Here is a 17543-nt window from a genome sequence, read left to right on the forward strand (position 1 = left end):
GGAAGAAAGCCAATACAAATATCAGCTGTAACTTTGCAGAGTCTCTGCCAATAATATTACCTTTAGAAGGCTGTCTTACAGTCCAGCTGTGCTGAGGGGGTACTCTGCTTTAACAGAGTTAAAGCATCCCTCCTCTACAACAAAACTGTTCCCACTTTAGTAAGGACTGTATCTAGTTTGGTGAATGAATTTGAAATTGAAGTATGCAAAGAGAGTGTTCTCCAAAACTGGTAATTTGCCAGCTAAATCCAAGAATAAGACTCAGATTACAAATCTATAGATCCTATATTGGTTGTTCCAATTTAGAGAGTTCCCCCAGTGACTAAATGCTAAATTCTAAGTTCTAATTGCAAGGTCAGTGTAAGTGAAAAGTGAAGGTCAAGCAAAGATCCTCATCTCATTGAAAATGTTATTTGTGAACATTAAATAAGTATTAAAACTCAGGTTTTTTATTAGTCTGAATAAAAATGTTTTGCTTTCCTTTCTCTTTTTTAAACTTAATATTCTTAAATTCAGCCATTTAATGTTTCAAAATTTTCATATCACAGTGTTTTTTGAAGAAAGTTTTGACATGGCATCAAGTGGCAGAAAAGAGGAAGCAGCAAAGGTGGACAAGTCTCTCAATTATTGCAAAGAAGTTGTGTGGAGAGAGGGGGAAGCAAAATATTCTTTCCCTGACCTCTCCTCTGCAGGAAGCTCTTTGTCATTCCCTGTTAGGAAAATGGAGAAAACATAAAAAGAAAGCTATTCAGCTTTTAGAGTGTTAAAAATCAATGTTTTATAAGCTGGTGTGCACAAAATGCAAAGTTCCAAGAAGAACAATTTGTGATCATTGGGGAATTTGCCAGTCCTTGCAAGTACTGAACACTAATAATAAAGATATGTGATAAGGGACACAGACATTATGCTTCTCTCTGACATCTTCCAGCACAGTACGACTGTTATGTTTCTTATAAAAATTAATACTTTCAGGATAAACTATCTTATTTATAATTTATATTTAGGGAATGCCTTCATAAAAATTCAGGAGGAGGTGGTAATGGCCCACTATTTTTTAACCGATGAGACTCAGCAGAAAAAAATTCTATATTGTTGGGAATGACAAACCTTATTGTTATCTGCAAATTGAAAATTAAATCCTTGCTGCCAGGTTAACAACTTCATTTGGTGATTATTTCCATGTACTCAGATGAAGGTCACTAAATTTGTGTTTTGAGTTGAGTCACTTCAGTTTCTTGGCAGAAAACTCAAACCTGCTGCAAAGAGGAGCAGTGTTTTGGTGTGCAATTTTGTGAACCTGTGGACATACGCCACCTCAACCTGAAATTCATGGGTTCAATCCTGATGATTAAAATTGATGTGAAAATGTTAGACACACAACCCTTCTAGAAGAGTTAAGCAGAACAAGCTGCTGTTCTCCTGTGGTTTGAGGAAGGGTGAAGCTTCAAGTTCCTCCCAACGGAACCAGAGACTGGTTGGCAGCTCTGTAGGGGTTGTGTGAAACCCCGATGCTCAGAGCAGGGCGGGTGGAGCATTCCATGAGTCACCGGCAGTGACTCCCTGGAGCAGCTGACCAAACCCAGGGCTCCTCCTGCCTCCTGAAGGGGCTGAACTCGCTCTGCTCCCTGCACAGGGAAGGTTACCTCAACAGCTACTGGGACTGCAGTCACAAGGCAGTCTAACAGTAGAAGTGGCTTTAGTACATAATGTAGACTTGGGCCACTGCAGTATCCTGTGGGTTTATTACACTTGGACCTATGGTTCAAAGCTGACCAGTTCTTACAACAAACTTGGGGGAAGTCTTTGTTTTTAATTTAATTATATTGGCCGGAGTAGAGCACCAAAAGTAACTTCCTATTACTTTAGTGGGAAACAATATTCCAACCAAGACACATAGAGAAGCAGCAATGCTTTAGCTGCCTACATCACCAACAATAAATTCTTCTGGAAAAAAAGTTTTGTTTCAGCTCTTTTGACAGCACTCAGCACAACTATGTAGTTGAGCCAAGTCACTCCGGACCAGAATTCTGTCCAGTACCATGTCCTAGGATCAGATCCAAGAATATTACAAAAGAGAAGAACAAAAGTTTGTCTCTCCATAAACTTGAATTTTCTAATAGTGAGAAGCTGCCTTGACTCTGCATGGGGTTTTAGAAGCTTTCCTAAATGTGTGGGCTGTAGGTATAATAACAAGCCAAGGGATTTCCCAAAATACAGAGTGAAATTAGATGACCACAAGGGTTCCATTGCATGCTTTAAAAAAGTAATTCCAAACATTCTCCTTGATACATAAACATTCAATGCATTTAACAGATTCTTCAAACACATGTAATTTTGTTAAAAATATTTTCTTCCTTTTACACAAAAAGAAAGGAATTTATTTTAAAACAAATCTTTCTTTTCTTGAGTAGCTTAAGTCAAAACAGTCCAGTAAATGAAAAAGAGAAAGAACTGTGTATTTTATGAATGTACTTGGTTCCCATGGAAACAAGGATTAAAATATATACCTGTCCTGAAAGAAATGTGCTTAACAGGTGAAATAAAGTAGACATGAACTCGGAGTGTCAGCTGAAGAATGCTGTGAGGATTAAATTCTTAAAGCCACTCACTCCTGATGTGTTCTGGGCAAACAAGAGAGAACAAGCCCAATTTTCCTGGATTGGTAATGTATTAGATTCATGTGGCTTTAGGTGCTCTTCATTTGAAGTGAGCAAGCATGGTAAATTATTACCCAGCTATTTTCTGCTGTCTGCACTTCACGCTGTTTTATGGACAAAGAGAACAGTGGTTGTTATTTCATCTAGAGCTGAAGTGCTGCACCAGGTTACAGGAAGGAACCAAAGCTGTTTGCATTGGAATGGTCTCTAAACTGCTAACATGTTTGTCATAAAGAAACAAAAAAAAAGGGATATTTTGAATAACCTCAAGTAACTGGTGCATAATATTATAGGTGAATCCTTCATAAATCTTATATTGTTTGTCAGAATGTCTTATGAATAATTAACCATCAGATAAAGTACCTGTTTATAATGTCTATTCAAAGTATAATAGTAATAAACATTACAACAGACAGAAACAAAACAGTAGGCGCACTCCCCATAATTACATTCAAATAACTATAATTAACATTTCTTTCTAGAAAAGTGTATGTAGTAGTCAGTCAATCTTACCTTTATGTCCTCTTGGGACTTAGATCCTGGTCTTCAGTAACTACAGCAAAAGGAGCAGCTCCTCTAGCTCCGTGCACTTAGGTCTTTTATATTCTTTGCCTGTTACATGCAGTTCTGGCGGCCTGGGTGACTTGATGGACTCCCTGCAGCTACTGAACAATGATCCTCATCTAAAGACGCATGTGTTATTGGATTACAGACTTGGCTTAAAACTACACGCATTAGGGCTGAACTCCATTGCAGTGGTGCTACAGGGAAACTGCAGTGTGGACTTTTCCTTCCCTTTCCTACCGGGTGGCAAAGGGCTGCCGTGGGACAGCATCTCCGGGCGCTTCCTGTGGGAACGCTTCCCTGTCACAGCTCCACTGGCGAGCGGCTCTGCGTTCGTGGCACTTGCGCCTGTGAGCTTACCTCTCGTCCGTCCCGAGAGACAGCCGGGCATCTCACAGCTCCCTTCAGCGAGACAGCCGAGCCTGCACGGACAGCAAAGGGTTCTGTGCTGGCAGGGCCGTCACTACCGGCACCGGGCGCGGTGCCCCTGCCCGCGGGGAGCGCGGCCCGTGGGCCGGGCGGGGCGGGCTCGGTGCCGGGGGCGGGGCGGGTATCGCCGGCCGCACGGGCTCCATTTTGCGGTGTGGCTGCGGAGAGAGGTCGGAGGCTCCGCAAGTTCCCCTCAGGTGAGGCGGCTGGGGGGGGGGAGGGAGGAGCCCCTCGCCCCAGCCCCGCCGGCTCCGCTCGCACCGCCCGGGGCCTCGGCCGCAGCCCCGACTCTGCTCAGACATCGCTGGGGGGCTCGGCCGCAGCCCCGGGGTGTGCATGGAGCTCCGGGCAGCGCTCCCGGAGCCGCGGCCGCCCGCGGTTCGGGGCTCGGCAGGTGTCCGACCGAGGGAGGTGTCGCCTGCCCCCGGGAGCCGCACCCCCGGCGGGAGCTGCCCTGGCGCTGCGGAGCGGGGACGAGCTCAGGTGGCCTCGGGAGAAGTGGGTACCGGGACAGAGGGACACTTGCCTCCGCTCGCAGCTCCACCTCGCCGGAGGGTTCGCCGGGCCGGCCCGCGGCTGGCGGCTGGGGGAGCGGGAGGAGCCTGGGGCGATGCGTGACTGCCCTGAGCGGAGCGGGGCAGCGGCAGGCGGGGCCCTTAAAGGCCGCGGGGGCGGGCGCCGTGCCGGCGGGGGTGCGGGGCCGGGCGGTCCCGGCGGAGCAGCCGCCACGGGGAGACTTCTCGGTGTTTACCGGCCGAGCTCCCGCCCAACGCACGGAGCGCGGCGCGCCCGCTGATGCTTCACCGCGGGCCAGTGCCGCAGCTGACTCACACCCGGCCCCCGGCTCAACCCGCCCCGTGCCCATCCGCGGACAGCGGGGGGAAACGACAGTCTGATGGAAAAAAATCTGTTGTTGTTTTGGTTATAAAAGTAGTTATGACAGAGCCACTGTTCAACTTGAGGATGCTTGTGCCAAATTTAAAGTCCATTTTTTTCCCCCCGTCATTAAAAGTTTCATAACCTGGCTAATGGTCTTGGATCTCCCTGCCCAACTGGTTGGCAACATGCAGGATGGGATGATCTCTACCCCTACTCCCCAAGTCCCTCTGTTAAAAATGTGACTAAGAAAAACCCAGTTACTGTCAGGAAATAGAAATTGGCTCCACAAATGAAGTAATGCTAAATACCTGTTCTTATCGAATTACCATTTTACATGGCATAGCTAGGGTACTGCTCTTCTCCTGGGAACTACCCCTGTGAGCGGAGCAGTGCCGGATGATGGATACAGGTGCTTGGTGCAGTCCAGAAACCTGCATAGTTTCTGTCCTGGCAAAGGGTTCAAGCTCCCTCCTGCTGGCACCTCAAAGTGTATCCTGTATTTTAGAGCTTTCTGGAAGTTTGAGCCTCTTACCATGCTTAAATGTCTGTCTGACCCCTAAATAAGACTGATAGTTAATTACTATAATTACTATGAGTTGAAGATGCTTCCCTTCTGAATTCTGATGGTTATGGTCAGATGTAGGAGAGAAAAAAAGGAAAGTTCTGTGGGTTAATAGCAGATTATTCAAGTGATTTAAGAGATAATTAGCAAGCTAATACCTACTACAAACTCAAAGATAGTGCCTCACAATGAAAATACCTTTTTTTTTTTTTCTTCCCCAGAATGTCATACCCAGGTTATCCCCCTTCTGATGGCTACCCTGCTTTCCCAGGTTACCCTGTAAGTATGGCTCTTGAATGTGTTGCATTCCTAATGCACTTGTGTTCTGTGAATACCCCTTCTGACTGTGCTCCATGTGTCTGTAAATAGTAGCTAGTAGTAAATAGTCGTAGTCAGTTCATGTACCCTGTTCTCTAGTCTATGGTCTTCCTCTGTGTATCTCTGGGAATGAGTTTACAGCTGTCACACAAGAATTCCAAGAGGAAGCTTAATTTTTTTTAGTGACACCCATTGTTCCAGAAAAGTCTTTGGTCTTGTTTTATTTTATCCTGTGAGCTTGGTGTTTTAAATATAGCTGTCTCATCTCAACAATTCTTTTTCTTTTCTAAAGTTTCTTCTGTAAATAGGAGGTCCTTCACATGTAGGGTTAGAAGTAATCTCTGAACCAATCTGTACAAAATACTCACATAGCCATATCCCAGGATTTTCAGAGATGTTCAACAAGCTTCACTGGTCACAGCCATCAGGAAGAGCTTGGAACACTTCACTCAAGTAGCCCAGCTTTCATATAACACCAAGTAAATATTTTTCTGAGGATAGAGGACACTCTATCTTGACTACCTTATCCACAGGACTGTTCCACCTTCATCTCACAACTGAATGGACTAAAAATTTGAAGGAAACTTAATGGAAGGCTGAATTGTATCAGGTATGGCTGATACTGCAGTCTTTTTGATATGCCTGCAATATTTTTCAAAGCTAGATTAATCTCTGTGCTTTTATGGCATTGATGGTGGCACTTGTCATGCTGTAATTATGGGAATTTTACCTGTGTTCTGTGTAGTACAGAACTAGACTTAAGCACGGATCAGCCTGAATGCCTTTAAGATACTGAAAAGCTATAAATACATGTAAAATATAAACATATACATATAAATACGTGCAATAAATTCTCTGATGATTTTGCTTTACAATCTATCCTTACTTCTTCTGAAACACTAAAGTCAGTCAAATGAAAAACATGTTAGAAACAAGACTATTAACTCCAGGATTTCAGGATTTCTTCCCTTAAGGTTCTGCTGAACCCTCATGATTTTAGCTGTAGTTTATTTTTAACTACATCTGAAAATATCTTTTTTTCTTAGCTAACATCTAAAAAATAGCCAGCTTCAATGAATTAATTTATAAGACCTTTTAGACTTGTTATCAATGATTTTCTAGTCTCGTTGATGATGCCCAATATGATAACCAATTTAAAAAGCATATGTGAAATTGGTTTTTTCTGCAGCACCAGTAGTAATCTGAGCAGGGCTTTTGAGGATCCTAATTTTGGATTTATGAATCTAAATTCTAATAAAATATTTTTGTTGAGTCAGGCAGAGAAATGTTAGACTGTACCTCTAGGGAAAAGAATATTATATAGCCTGGGCACAGGAATTTGGGGGTAGAAATCTTGGGGCAGCCAAACCCGAGAACATTTGATTTAGGCTTTTCTGCTCTGCACTTTATTTGTTTTCTGGGGTCAAGAATGAATGTGTACTATATGTAATGTGTGACTCGTATTTCTAAAGCAGTAAAGATGATTCCCAGCAAGTGAGTAATGGGTCCCATCCATTATGCTTCATTATGAAGCTGATTTTGAATGCCTGATTTCTAAGATCATGTACAATGACTTTTACCTTACAGGGCTTTCCCTTAGAGATCTAGATTATCCAAGTAAATATTTCTAATATATCTTAATGCTAATAGCAGCCTTTGTGGTATGGCTGGTGAATCATACATGTAGCAAAACAAATATATATCTGTTAGACTTGTTCTTTTTATTTAAAACCTGTAATAGGTGTTCAGTCTGACTCAGTGATCCAGATTTAATCATTGAATGTCCATGCTTTATAACCTGGATTCCAAAGGAAATGGGAAAAAAAACCCCAAAAAAGTTCTTACCCTGTAACATTTGAGAATACTGTTTGTGCAAGAGAGGCAGAAGTTTCAAAGCTACTAAGCTCTTAAAAGTCTTTTAACAGGGGGTGAGCTCCTAATGCTTCAAAGAGAGCAAGCTGAGCTGAGCTCACCTCCTCCTTGTGTGGGATAGAAAGAACAGCTTTCCAGTTAAGGACCAGGAGTCACAGTGGCTGACAAGACGAGTGTGGCTCAGCACTGAGTCCTCAGGGAGGAAGGCTAATGGCACAGCAGGCTTCAGCAAGAGCATCTCTGCAATGCTGTGTCTGCTTGTGGCCTCCCAGTACAACAAAGGCATGGACAAAGAGGAGCATGTGCAGGGAAGGCTGCTTACCTGGAGCAGAGCAGGCTAAGCACAGATCTGTTCAGTTTTCTGCTGGCTGAGGAGGAGCAATAGAGACATTGGAGCCAACTCTTGTCAGACGTACACAGTGAAAGGGCAGCTAGAAAATACAGCTTGCAATTGCAATTTGGTTTGAGGAAAACATTTTTCTCTAGGATAGTGGTCAAAAGCTGGAACAGGGGCCCAGAGAGGCTGTGAATTTGTCATTCCTTGTATAAACTGAAAACTTGACTATCAGGCCTTGCATGAGCTCACCCAACTCCAAAGCTGGCCGTGCTTTGATGGTGGACGGGATCACAGGTTCCTCCAGAGGTGACTTCCACCCTGCAGCAGTCTCTGATTCCATGTCAACATAGGAGATGCATCAGAATACCCAACCAGGAGGACCCCACCCAGGCTTCAGAATTCTGCTGCTGCTGTGAGCCCTACAACTAATTGTATAATTCACGTTGTTATTATACACGTGGACATTTTGGCAGCTTGGGAGTTTTTACTCTAATGTGCTGTTAACAGGCATACAGACATCCCATTTTTGTGTTTCAGCCAACAGGACAGGAGTCTGTCTATCCACCAGCTGGTCAGTATGCCTATCCTGCTGTTCCTGGAGGATTCCCTCCATCAGGAGGAGGGACCTATCCTGCAGCACCACCAAATGCTGGGTTTCCAGGGGCAGCAGGGTATCCCGCCCCAGGGGGCTACCCCGCTTCGGGGGGCTTCCCTGGAGCTCCCCAGGCTGGAGGAATGCCACCTTACCCTGGAGGTAAGATCCTTTGTTAGAGTACCAGTCAGGAGTGATCTCCAGTGTAACCATTCCCTGTGCTTGTCAGAAACAGCAAAGAAAAGCAGTTTTGTTCAGTGATGGGTGCAGGCAGCAGCATGCAGGCAGCTAGGTTGCCATCCAGCAGTAAATACCTGAGTGCTGCTGGCAGAGCCTTGCTGGTTCTGGGTCACTGCACAGACACGGAGAAACCGGTCTCTTACATAGTTTTGCTTAATAAGCTGGCTCCTGTTGTGTCAAGAAGTCAAGTACAAAATACTACGTGTGCTAAAGTCTTTTTTTTTTCCCTGGCTCCTCCAGGCCCTGGCTTTGCTGTGCCTCCCACTGGGCCTGGCTTTGGTGGCTATCCACAGCAGCCTCCTGCCCAAAGCTATGCTGGAGGTGGACAAGCACAAATTCCAGGTATGTCATATATAAGAAACTCCAAGCATCCATGGTTAAACCAAGAGACTCCAGGATAGGTAGTAACAAATTAAGCCCTTACCTTTGTTACTTGTAGCTGTTGAGGTTTGTATGCTGTGCACCTCCTGCCACCTTTTCTGACCAGGCCACTGAAGGGCTGATAAGAACCATGTCTGTAGGTGCTACATCCAAAGGGGATGGCTGTCCCTGAATAATGGTCATGACGCAGTGGTTTAGGTCCTTTTTCAAACTGCAAGTATCTGATGAGAATTGTGAAACCCAGAGTCCACATTCAGTGAGTATCTAGCAGTTCTGTTAATCTCAATTGCATTTTTCAGATCTGTGTGTTCACAGTGATTCCTGACACACTGGAGAAAGAGGAAAGGAGAATGCACACATTTGCTTAAAATCAGTGCAGTGTTTGTAATGCTTTGAGTGGTCAGTTGCTATAGAGATGATTTTCTTTTAGAAAATCATATATACAGAGATATATAGAGACTATAGAGATGATTTTTTTTACCTTAGAGATGATTTTCAGTTACTCTAGAGATGATGTCCTGGAATGTATTAGTTGTGTTTTAAAGAAGTTCTAAGCAGCAAAACCTTTTTGTTTTATGGTTGCTGTAGTTAACTAGTTAACTCTAGTACTAAGTTGCTATTAAACTGATAAGGAATGTGCATACATATTATGAATAAAAATAAAATTCCAGTACAAAATACTAGTTTTAGCTTTTGTATTACTAGTGCTTTTGATCACAAAATGAGGTTACTTCAATCCTTTTTGCAGCAATGAGTTCTAAATATTTATTGTTTACATGCTAGGCATTTTAAAATGTACATAACATCTTTTAAAGAGAGCATGGAACACACATTCTTTGTTTCGGCTATCTTGGCTTCTGTCAAAAATAGCAGAATTTCATAAAGAGACATCCTTCCAGTTCCCACAGCACCAGTAAGTTTAGTATTTTTAGAATTGCCTTGCTAGTGTATGTACCAAAATGCATCTGTGATTGCTTCTTCCTATTATCCCCAAGGGAAGAAATTCAATTACAGATTGTGGTAGGTACCATTAGGAAAGAGGTTGTGTGCAGTGGTAGGTTTGACTTTATATTCAGATTAGATGGCATTTCCATAATAAGAGGAGACCTAATTAATTTCTCCTTCCTTGTTCTTTATTTTCTCTAGGATTTCCTGGTGGACAAGTACCATCCCCAATGCCTGGTCTGGTATGTGCTGTTTTCTTTTCTATAATTGATCTTATGTGGCTTCTGTAGTTTTAATGTTTTTACAGCTGATTTCCAAAGGTTTTGGTTTTGTTCTGCATCAGGAGTTTCCATCTACCCTCAGAATAATGTTGCCCTGATTCTGTGTTAGAGGAAAAAACAGAGAACTAACGGAGAACTCCTTCTCAAGTACTGATTGCAGAGTTGTGATTTTAATTTGAATTTTTATTGTGCAGATATCTAGTTACATGTGACTCTTATTTTCAGCCTGCTGCAGTGGTTCAGTGTACCCAGGGTACAATTCAAGCTGCTCCAAACTTCGATGCTGGAAGGGATGCAGAAATCCTACGCAAAGCTATGAAGGGTTTTGGTAAGTAAGAAATAGAAGCTATAGTTCTTATTGATCTAACTTCTTAATGCCATTATTTTATTTTCTTCAGTGCTTATTTAACTATACTTCCCTCCCAGAAGCTTTTCAAAAATTACCTTTTCAAAATGGCTGGGGTTATTTAGTAGATGAAGTTACACAGAAAATTTGGTGGACTTAAATAGCAGCCTCTTATTATGTAATTATGCCCAAATGCAACAGTATAAAATGCACAGTTTTGGAGGGACTATATTGCATTCTTACATGACATTGCCCTTCTGTTTCCAAGGAACTGATGAGCAGGCCATCATAAATGTTGTTGCTAACCGCTCCAATGATCAAAGGCAAAAAATCAAGGCAGCTTTCAAGACTATGTATGGCAAGGTATGTTCACTAGTTCTTTGAATTGGGAAATAAACCCAAACTTTCAGCTCCTGCTTTAACTGCCTGGTTGCATTTTAGTCCTGGGGAATGATTTGAACATTTTTAAAATGCACTTCTTTTGGTTATATTCCTTATGTATTGGGAGACATCTGGTATTTGATATAGGCTGGTCCTGATACCTGGCAGAAGGAGGGGTGGGGGAAGGCTGGAGGCTGTCTCTGTCCCTGACCACACAAGCTTCTCATGCTTGACAGAAAATAATCAAGCTTAAACTGCCCTTATTATTAGTATTAGTAATACTCAGTATTACTAATACTAATAGTATTAGTATTAGCAAAAAAACTCAGTAGTGTCAGACACTCAGTATTAGTGTCTGACACTACTGAGTTTTTTTGCAGACAAACCAGCACTGAAATCTTCTTTTTCCCAAGAAACAAACTGAGAAATGATTGAGGATTGGATAGTAAATAAAATTCCAGGTTAATTTAATTTCTTCCCTGTCATTCTTGCAACCTAAAGTGAAATTTTGTAATTGTGGCATTAATGAGGAGATAATGGAGAAGAGCTGAGCTGTCAGAGACTTGGACAGAGGGAAGTTCTAATAAGAAATAAAGCTTTACAGGAAAAACAGCACAAAGCTACAAAGGTAGAAATAAATCACAAAAGTAAGTTCTAGTTTGATCTTTCTTCAGTATGTAATCTATATAATCCTAACACTCTGCAAAGCCCTTTCTATGTTTATAATTGAACAGGATTTAATTAAAGATCTGAAGTCTGAGTTAAGTGGTAACGTGGAAGAATTGATTCTAGCCCTCTTCATGCCTAGTACCTACTATGATGCCTGGAGTTTACGTCATGCAATGAAGGTATGGTATTCTTGCAAAGGAAACAGTTTGAAACTATCTTAAAATGCTCATCTAAGAATACTGAGTCCCAGCATTGTTGAAAAATCCACTAGTGTCAAACAAATCCCGGGATTGCAGGGCTTAAAATTCTTTCCTGCTGTGTCCCCAGTTCCAGACATCCCCAGTTCCAGACAATTTCTGCTGGATTAGCCAATTGGCCAGGGCAAATGTCCATTCAGTAGAGGAGGAAATGCTGCAGGACAGAACCTTGTTCTCTGCTACCTGGGCATAATTTTTGCTAGAACCTAGAAAGGGCCAGGGTTAAAACCATAACCCCTGTTTAAACCAAAGGTATATGCATTTCCTTACTAGAAATAAACCTTTGTTACTGAAAGATATTTTTGGATTTTCCCTTTTTTACCCAAAAAACTTAATGAAAAAGTAATTTCTTAAAGCCAGATGATGGATGTATCTTTTGAAATATAAAGACACCATTTAGAGATTAGGTGAACTATTGGTTTAAACTTTTAACTCAGGTAAACTGGTACATCCAGTTTACTGGAATGTCTTGTTTGAGCTGCAGCAGCTAGCAAGTGGAAATGAGTAACTCAACCCATGTATGAATGCACACCTTCTAGACAACATGGAGCTTAAATGAAGATCTGCCTTTAATGGGGAATAGCCACTTAACCATTTTCAAAAATTCATAATATAAGATTACCTGGAAGTCTCACATACATCTCCTCTCCTATCAAATCCTTCCCTGAATTTAGATGCTCATGCCAGTAAGATCCCCCAGTATACAGAAATCACAATTAACTTTTATTCTGGAGAGAGGGAAGCATCTATAAAAAGTTCCACATTGTGGAAGCAGCCACATTTGGATTGAGAATACACTTGTGTACTGACCAAAACAGAATTTACATGTGTACATTTGACTTTAATGATTATTATAAGACTTTACGTTCCTTTGGTAAATTTCCAGATTAAGGTTGCCAAAGAATTTCCTTTCCTAAACCATTTTGCCTTTAACTTTGGCCATTGTCACCGATGTGGATGTATGGGGATGTTTTGGGGTGTTTGTCTGAACTGGTGCAGAATGGCATGTTTGAGGAATCTTTATTCCATTTTAAGTACACAGGAGACTCGGTGCTTTCGCACTGCAGGCAATACTGCTCTTACAAGCTAGATTGTATTAAATTTTGAAATACCAGATGACTGCCCTATTTCACAGTTGAAGGAAACTGCATAGATAGTGCTCTGTATTTATGCCTTTGTTTTCTCTGCCTGCAGGGAGCAGGCACTCAGGAGAGTGTGCTGATTGAGATCCTTTGCACAAGGACAAACCAGGAGATTCGCGAAATAGTCAACTGCTATAAATCAGAATTTGGAAGGGACATTGAACAAGACATCAGATCAGACACTTCGGGACACTTTGAACGACTACTTATATCTATGTGCCAAGTGAGCTTTTAATTTTTTTTTTAATATAAGATAACAGTGTACAGTCTGATATGTTTAGTCATAATGGCTCCACAATAGCCTGTGCATGCTTAGCATGAGGCAGGTTTTTAAGAAATTAGCCCGTGGTCATTAATTTATTCCCTAAGATATGACCCTTCAGTCCCTCCTCAAGAGATACTTCTTATCTACAAATCCATTATGAATTCTGTGACCTAATTTAGCACCCTTAATTAATATCAGAACTTATGTGGAAATATTGTGCAGATGCAACCAAGTGGATCCCTAAACCAGTGCTCTACACTGCTGTTAGAGCAAGATGCTTTTTATTTTTTGCATATGTCAACAAAGCAATCTGGGTGAAGCTGATTGGATAATCTCTGTGGTATGCAGAATGCCTGTGAGAATCCCTACAAACGAGATAAGAGCAAAACCTCCCCGTCAAGTTACTCCAGTGCCTGCCTTCCCTTTATGTCACTAGATGTAGGGAGGTGCTGCTGTTGAACTCAGATAATCACTGGAGCTCTTTTATCCCATATCATTTACTAGGGCTTATTTTGTGTTGAAGAATAGTAACGTGCAATTACTCATATTTAGGAAGAAATATGTAACTAATGCAACTTCCCACATTTCTCTGATCAATTTGCCTATTTCTGTTAGAATTTCTATGGCACTTCTCTATCTTATTGGCTTCTTCCTTTGTGAGAGTTCAGCTATGATCTAGATATTTGGTTAAAAGTCAAAATCCACAAGAAAGCAAACCTGGAGAAGCTCATGCTGCTAATTTTTATTTTGATAAATCCAGTAGTTTACAATAACTGACAACCACATCATTTAAATAGAATATTAACCTCTATAGATACAACAGTATTGGAGAGAATGTATTCAGCCTACTCAGCCAGTATGTTTAGCGGTGTCCATCCATGCACTGGGCAGCAAAATGCCAAAACAACCAACAAAGCACATAAAATGTCATATAAGCCCTACTGACATAAGTGTAGTAAGTGGTTTCTAAAGACATTCTTACTTGAAATAAGCAACTTATAAATAAAATAGGAAGGAAACCTGAGATATTTCAGGTGTGCATATTCAGTAAGATAATTCATTAGTTCGTTTGGGAAGAGTCTTTGCAACTTGAAGCCTAGAAACAAACAAATCAAGAGAAAGCTTACATTATTAAGTAAAATAGAGAATTAAGTACAGTACTTAATTAGAACTATGAGATGGTTTGTAGGGGTGAAGTTATCTGAGTCAGTGTATCTGCAGTTTAAAGCATGTCCTACAGATAGTGTTCTGAGCCACTTTTGTATTTACTTCCTATAAAGAATATTAAACCAAAGAGAAGTTTTAGTATTTCAAACGACCTCTCTTTCTGCTTCAAGCTTTGAAGATATATGCTTGGGGTCTCTGTACAATGGAAGTAGTTAAAGCATAGCTTTCTCTCTGAAATTTAATTTTGAAATCTGCTGTGTTTGCATTAAGGGTAATCGTGATGAGAATCAAACTGTGGATTATCAAAAAGCTCAAGAAGATGCTCAGCGTCTGTACCAAGCTGGTGAAGGAAAACTTGGGACTGATGAATCTTGCTTTAATATGGTTCTGGCAAGCAGAAGTTTTCCCCAGCTGAAAGCAACAGTTGAGGCATACTCCAGGGTAAGAGGTGTTCACCGATTTCAAATAAGCTTGGTCAATGTATTTTAAATTAAGTTCCAGTTGCTACTGCATTTCATCATCCACATATTAATCTCATTTATTTGTAGATTGCTAATCGTGATTTATTAAGCAGCATTGATCGAGAATTTTCTGGAAATGTGGAACGTGGTTTGAAGACTATTGGTAAGTTATATGTTCTTCCCTCCCCTCTTATCCTTTAGGAATTAAACCTAAATGTAACCAAAGAAAAATCCAATGCAGCACTGGCCATATGGCAACTGATCACATAATCAGAGACTCTGCTAGAACAGAAGTAGCTTCAGTTATTCAAATGATTCATCTTGTACTTCAGTGAAGAAAATATGCAACCATCAAGAAGAAGTCAGTTTCAAATAAGAAAAGGCCACATAGAAACTACTTGTCACTTCTCTGGGAAGGCAGGCAAGTGCTCAGAACCAAGGGTCACTGGTTAGTGCTTGTAGCTGTGTAATTCAGAGTTCTGCAAAAGGGGGTACCAGTGTCACAGAGCTGTGACTGGGTGTGCAGCTCCTCAGCAGAGACAGCTGAGCCACCCACACAGATAACCTCAGAGCCAACATGAACCCACTGACGGCACAGTTCCTTTTCCATCCCCCTCCTCGCTACCATCTACCCCAAAAAGCTCAGCTGTGGCTAAGGACAAGCTTAGCAAAACAGAAGATGTTGTTTTGAATTAACTTTTTCCTACTGACTTGCTATAATAAAGCAGTTCAACACAATTCAGCACAATTAACTGATGATGAAATGAAAATCAGTAATATTTAGTAGTAAATCTGGAGACACCAGTCATATCAGTGCTTACCCAAATGACAGCAATTCTGTAGCCATAATGGATAAGCAAAAACTTACCAGAGTATATTCTGCTCAAAAGTTTAATGGGAAAAATTCAGGTCTGAGAATCAGGTAGAATAGTGGCTTGTCTCTAAGCGTGAACAATCTACCTGAAACAAGATCTATTCTGTAAGTACAAGAGTTGCAGAACTACTACAGCACCTTCTACATTTGTACTTTTCCTAGTGAGATTCTAGCAATGGAACATGAGTAAAATACCTTGTGTCCCAATACCACCTATCCAAGGAGAAGAACTGTTTTAGAATTACCTGTTGAGAATTAAGATTTCAGAGAGTTTTGAAAAACACTTCCAGAGGAGTTAACTGCTACTAACTGTAAGTTTTTGTGTGAAGGAATAACTCATTTGAACAACTTGAAAATAAGTTTAGCTCTATAAGCAAGTCCTGTTATTTACAGTAACTGGATCTTCACTAAGACCAACCTCTAGCTGTCTACACCAAAAATCCTGCCAAGTTGATCCTGCCAAGTGTCACTATTTAGGATACATTACTGGAACTAATCCTAACAATATGCTTTATTGCAGTGCAATGTGCTTTAAATCGCCCAGCCTTTTTTGCAGAAAGACTTTATTATTCTATGAAAGGAGCTGGCACAGATGATTCTACCCTCATCAGAATTGTAGTCACTCGCAGTGAGGTAAGAAATTCTCTCCTGTGTACCAGTCATATGCAGCAGAAAACCATCTACCTAAACCAGCTTGTCACTCAGTCCTCCTTTCACAGGTGTAAAATCATGTACTGCATGAAACTTTTATGGGGCTCACATTTAGATGCATGTGTTAATTAGCTTTAAAGCCAGCTTTCACATAATAATTTAATTAACTATGCCTTGATTGCAGTAACTGCTTGTTTTCCTTTTTAACTGTTGTTGCCCGTCTAGGTAGCAAGTGAGCACCTCCAGGTGAGAAGTTCACCTGTTCACAGTTAGGACAGCACAATCTTAACAAAGCATGGAACAACTGCTGCACTCTGCTTTGGGAGCTGCTCTTCTACCCTTGGAGGGACCAGCTGGCTTGTCCACTGCACAGGGTTAATCACTGCACATCTCACCCTTGGCATGTGTTCTCTAGTTCACAAGGGAGGAGATGTGGGGTGACTGTCTAGGATTTAAATCATACACTGTGGTTGAGTTTTCTGCTTTTTTTTTGTCTTTGCATAGATTGACCTTGTGCAAATTAAACAGATGTTCACACAGATGTATCAGAAGACACTGGCTACAATGATAGCAAGTGATACGAGCGGTGATTACCGGAAGTTGCTGCTGGCAATTGTTGGGCAATAGAAGAGGATTATCTGGTTTTTTGGTTTGTTTTTTTTTGAAACAAACTGAAGGACATGAAACATGCTTTAAGTAGATACTAACTATCGCTGTAAAAGAATAATTTTAAAGGTTGCCTAATCAAATACGCCTTCTTGATGATTCAGTAAGCTTTTTGCACTTACAATGCCTTAATTTACAGCAGATAATAATCTTTATTGTATAATAAAAGATATATCTTATCTATTAGACCCTAAGCCTTAGTCTTTTTGACCCAGACAAAACCACTTCCCCTCTACTGGATTCCTGCATGCATCTCTGTGGGAGTCAACTGTTTCAGCCAAATGAATCTGCAGCACTCAACAGGTTTCTGAAATACCTAAACTGCTGAACTTACTGTAGAAGACAAAGCCCAAGGCTGTGATGTCTAGCATTTTACACCCTGTCCCCTTTTAATATGTTTCCATCATAATGTTGAAAAACATGTGGGTGCACAGTTTAAGTCACAATACACTGACAGTTTAGGGGCCTTGGCAGAATCTGACTGCACTCACCTATTAAATTCCTTAAATTAGTGGTTAGGTGTAATGGTAACTAAGGCAACAATGGAAAGGAGAAATCATATTGGATCTGATTCTCAAATCTCTCTTGTAAAGGAGTGGGTTATACA

At 41.3% G+C, this 17543-nt stretch overlaps 2 protein-coding genes across 4 annotated transcripts in view; one reads left to right on the top strand and one right to left on the bottom strand.

Annotated features, from left to right (window-relative positions):
- The first annotated feature begins 3713 nt into the window (after window positions 1–3713).
- On the top strand, window positions 3714–17124 carry ANXA7 (annexin A7). Of its 3 annotated transcripts, none has more exons than XM_054636958.2 (13): window positions 3714–3847; window positions 5313–5370; window positions 8156–8372; window positions 8691–8792; window positions 9978–10018; window positions 10283–10385; window positions 10672–10766; window positions 11519–11632; window positions 12905–13075; window positions 14555–14725; window positions 14833–14908; window positions 16140–16252; window positions 16775–17124. In XM_054636958.2, the coding sequence occupies exons 2-13, from the start codon at window positions 5314–5316 to the stop codon at window positions 16895–16897; spliced, it is 1383 nt and encodes a 460-aa protein (XP_054492933.1). In that variant the 5' UTR covers window positions 3714–3847; window position 5313; the 3' UTR covers window positions 16898–17124. The 3 variants fall into 3 exon arrangements, with proteins under 3 accessions (XP_054492933.1, XP_077039322.1, XP_077039321.1); XM_077183207.1 differs by having other exon boundaries at window positions 16496–16909; XM_077183206.1 differs by having other exon boundaries at window positions 16140–16909.
- PPP3CB (protein phosphatase 3 catalytic subunit beta) overlaps window positions 13840–17543 on the bottom strand; it is a 46134-nt gene continuing 42430 nt past the window's right edge. The window contains exon 15 of the transcript XR_008534637.2: window positions 13840–14213. The gene's annotated coding sequence lies outside the window, so the exon portion shown is untranslated. The remainder of the gene's footprint in view (window positions 14214–17543) is intronic.

Source organism: Agelaius phoeniceus, chromosome 9, assembly GCF_051311805.1.
Source record: "Agelaius phoeniceus isolate bAgePho1 chromosome 9, bAgePho1.hap1, whole genome shotgun sequence".
NCBI classification, from domain to species: domain Eukaryota; kingdom Metazoa; phylum Chordata; class Aves; order Passeriformes; family Icteridae; genus Agelaius; species Agelaius phoeniceus.

Coding starts and splice junctions, on each gene's coding strand:
- ANXA7 (XM_077183206.1), top strand. CDS start 5,314: ATGTCATACCCAGGTTATCCCCCTTCTGATGGCTACCCTGCTTTCCCA. Junction 8,373..8,690: donor AATGCCACCTTACCCTGGAG/GTAAGATCCTTT, acceptor TGGCTCCTCCAG/GCCCTGGCTTTGCTGTGCCT. Junction 13,076..14,554: donor TACTTATATCTATGTGCCAA/GTGAGCTTTTAA, acceptor GTTTGCATTAAG/GGTAATCGTGATGAGAATCA.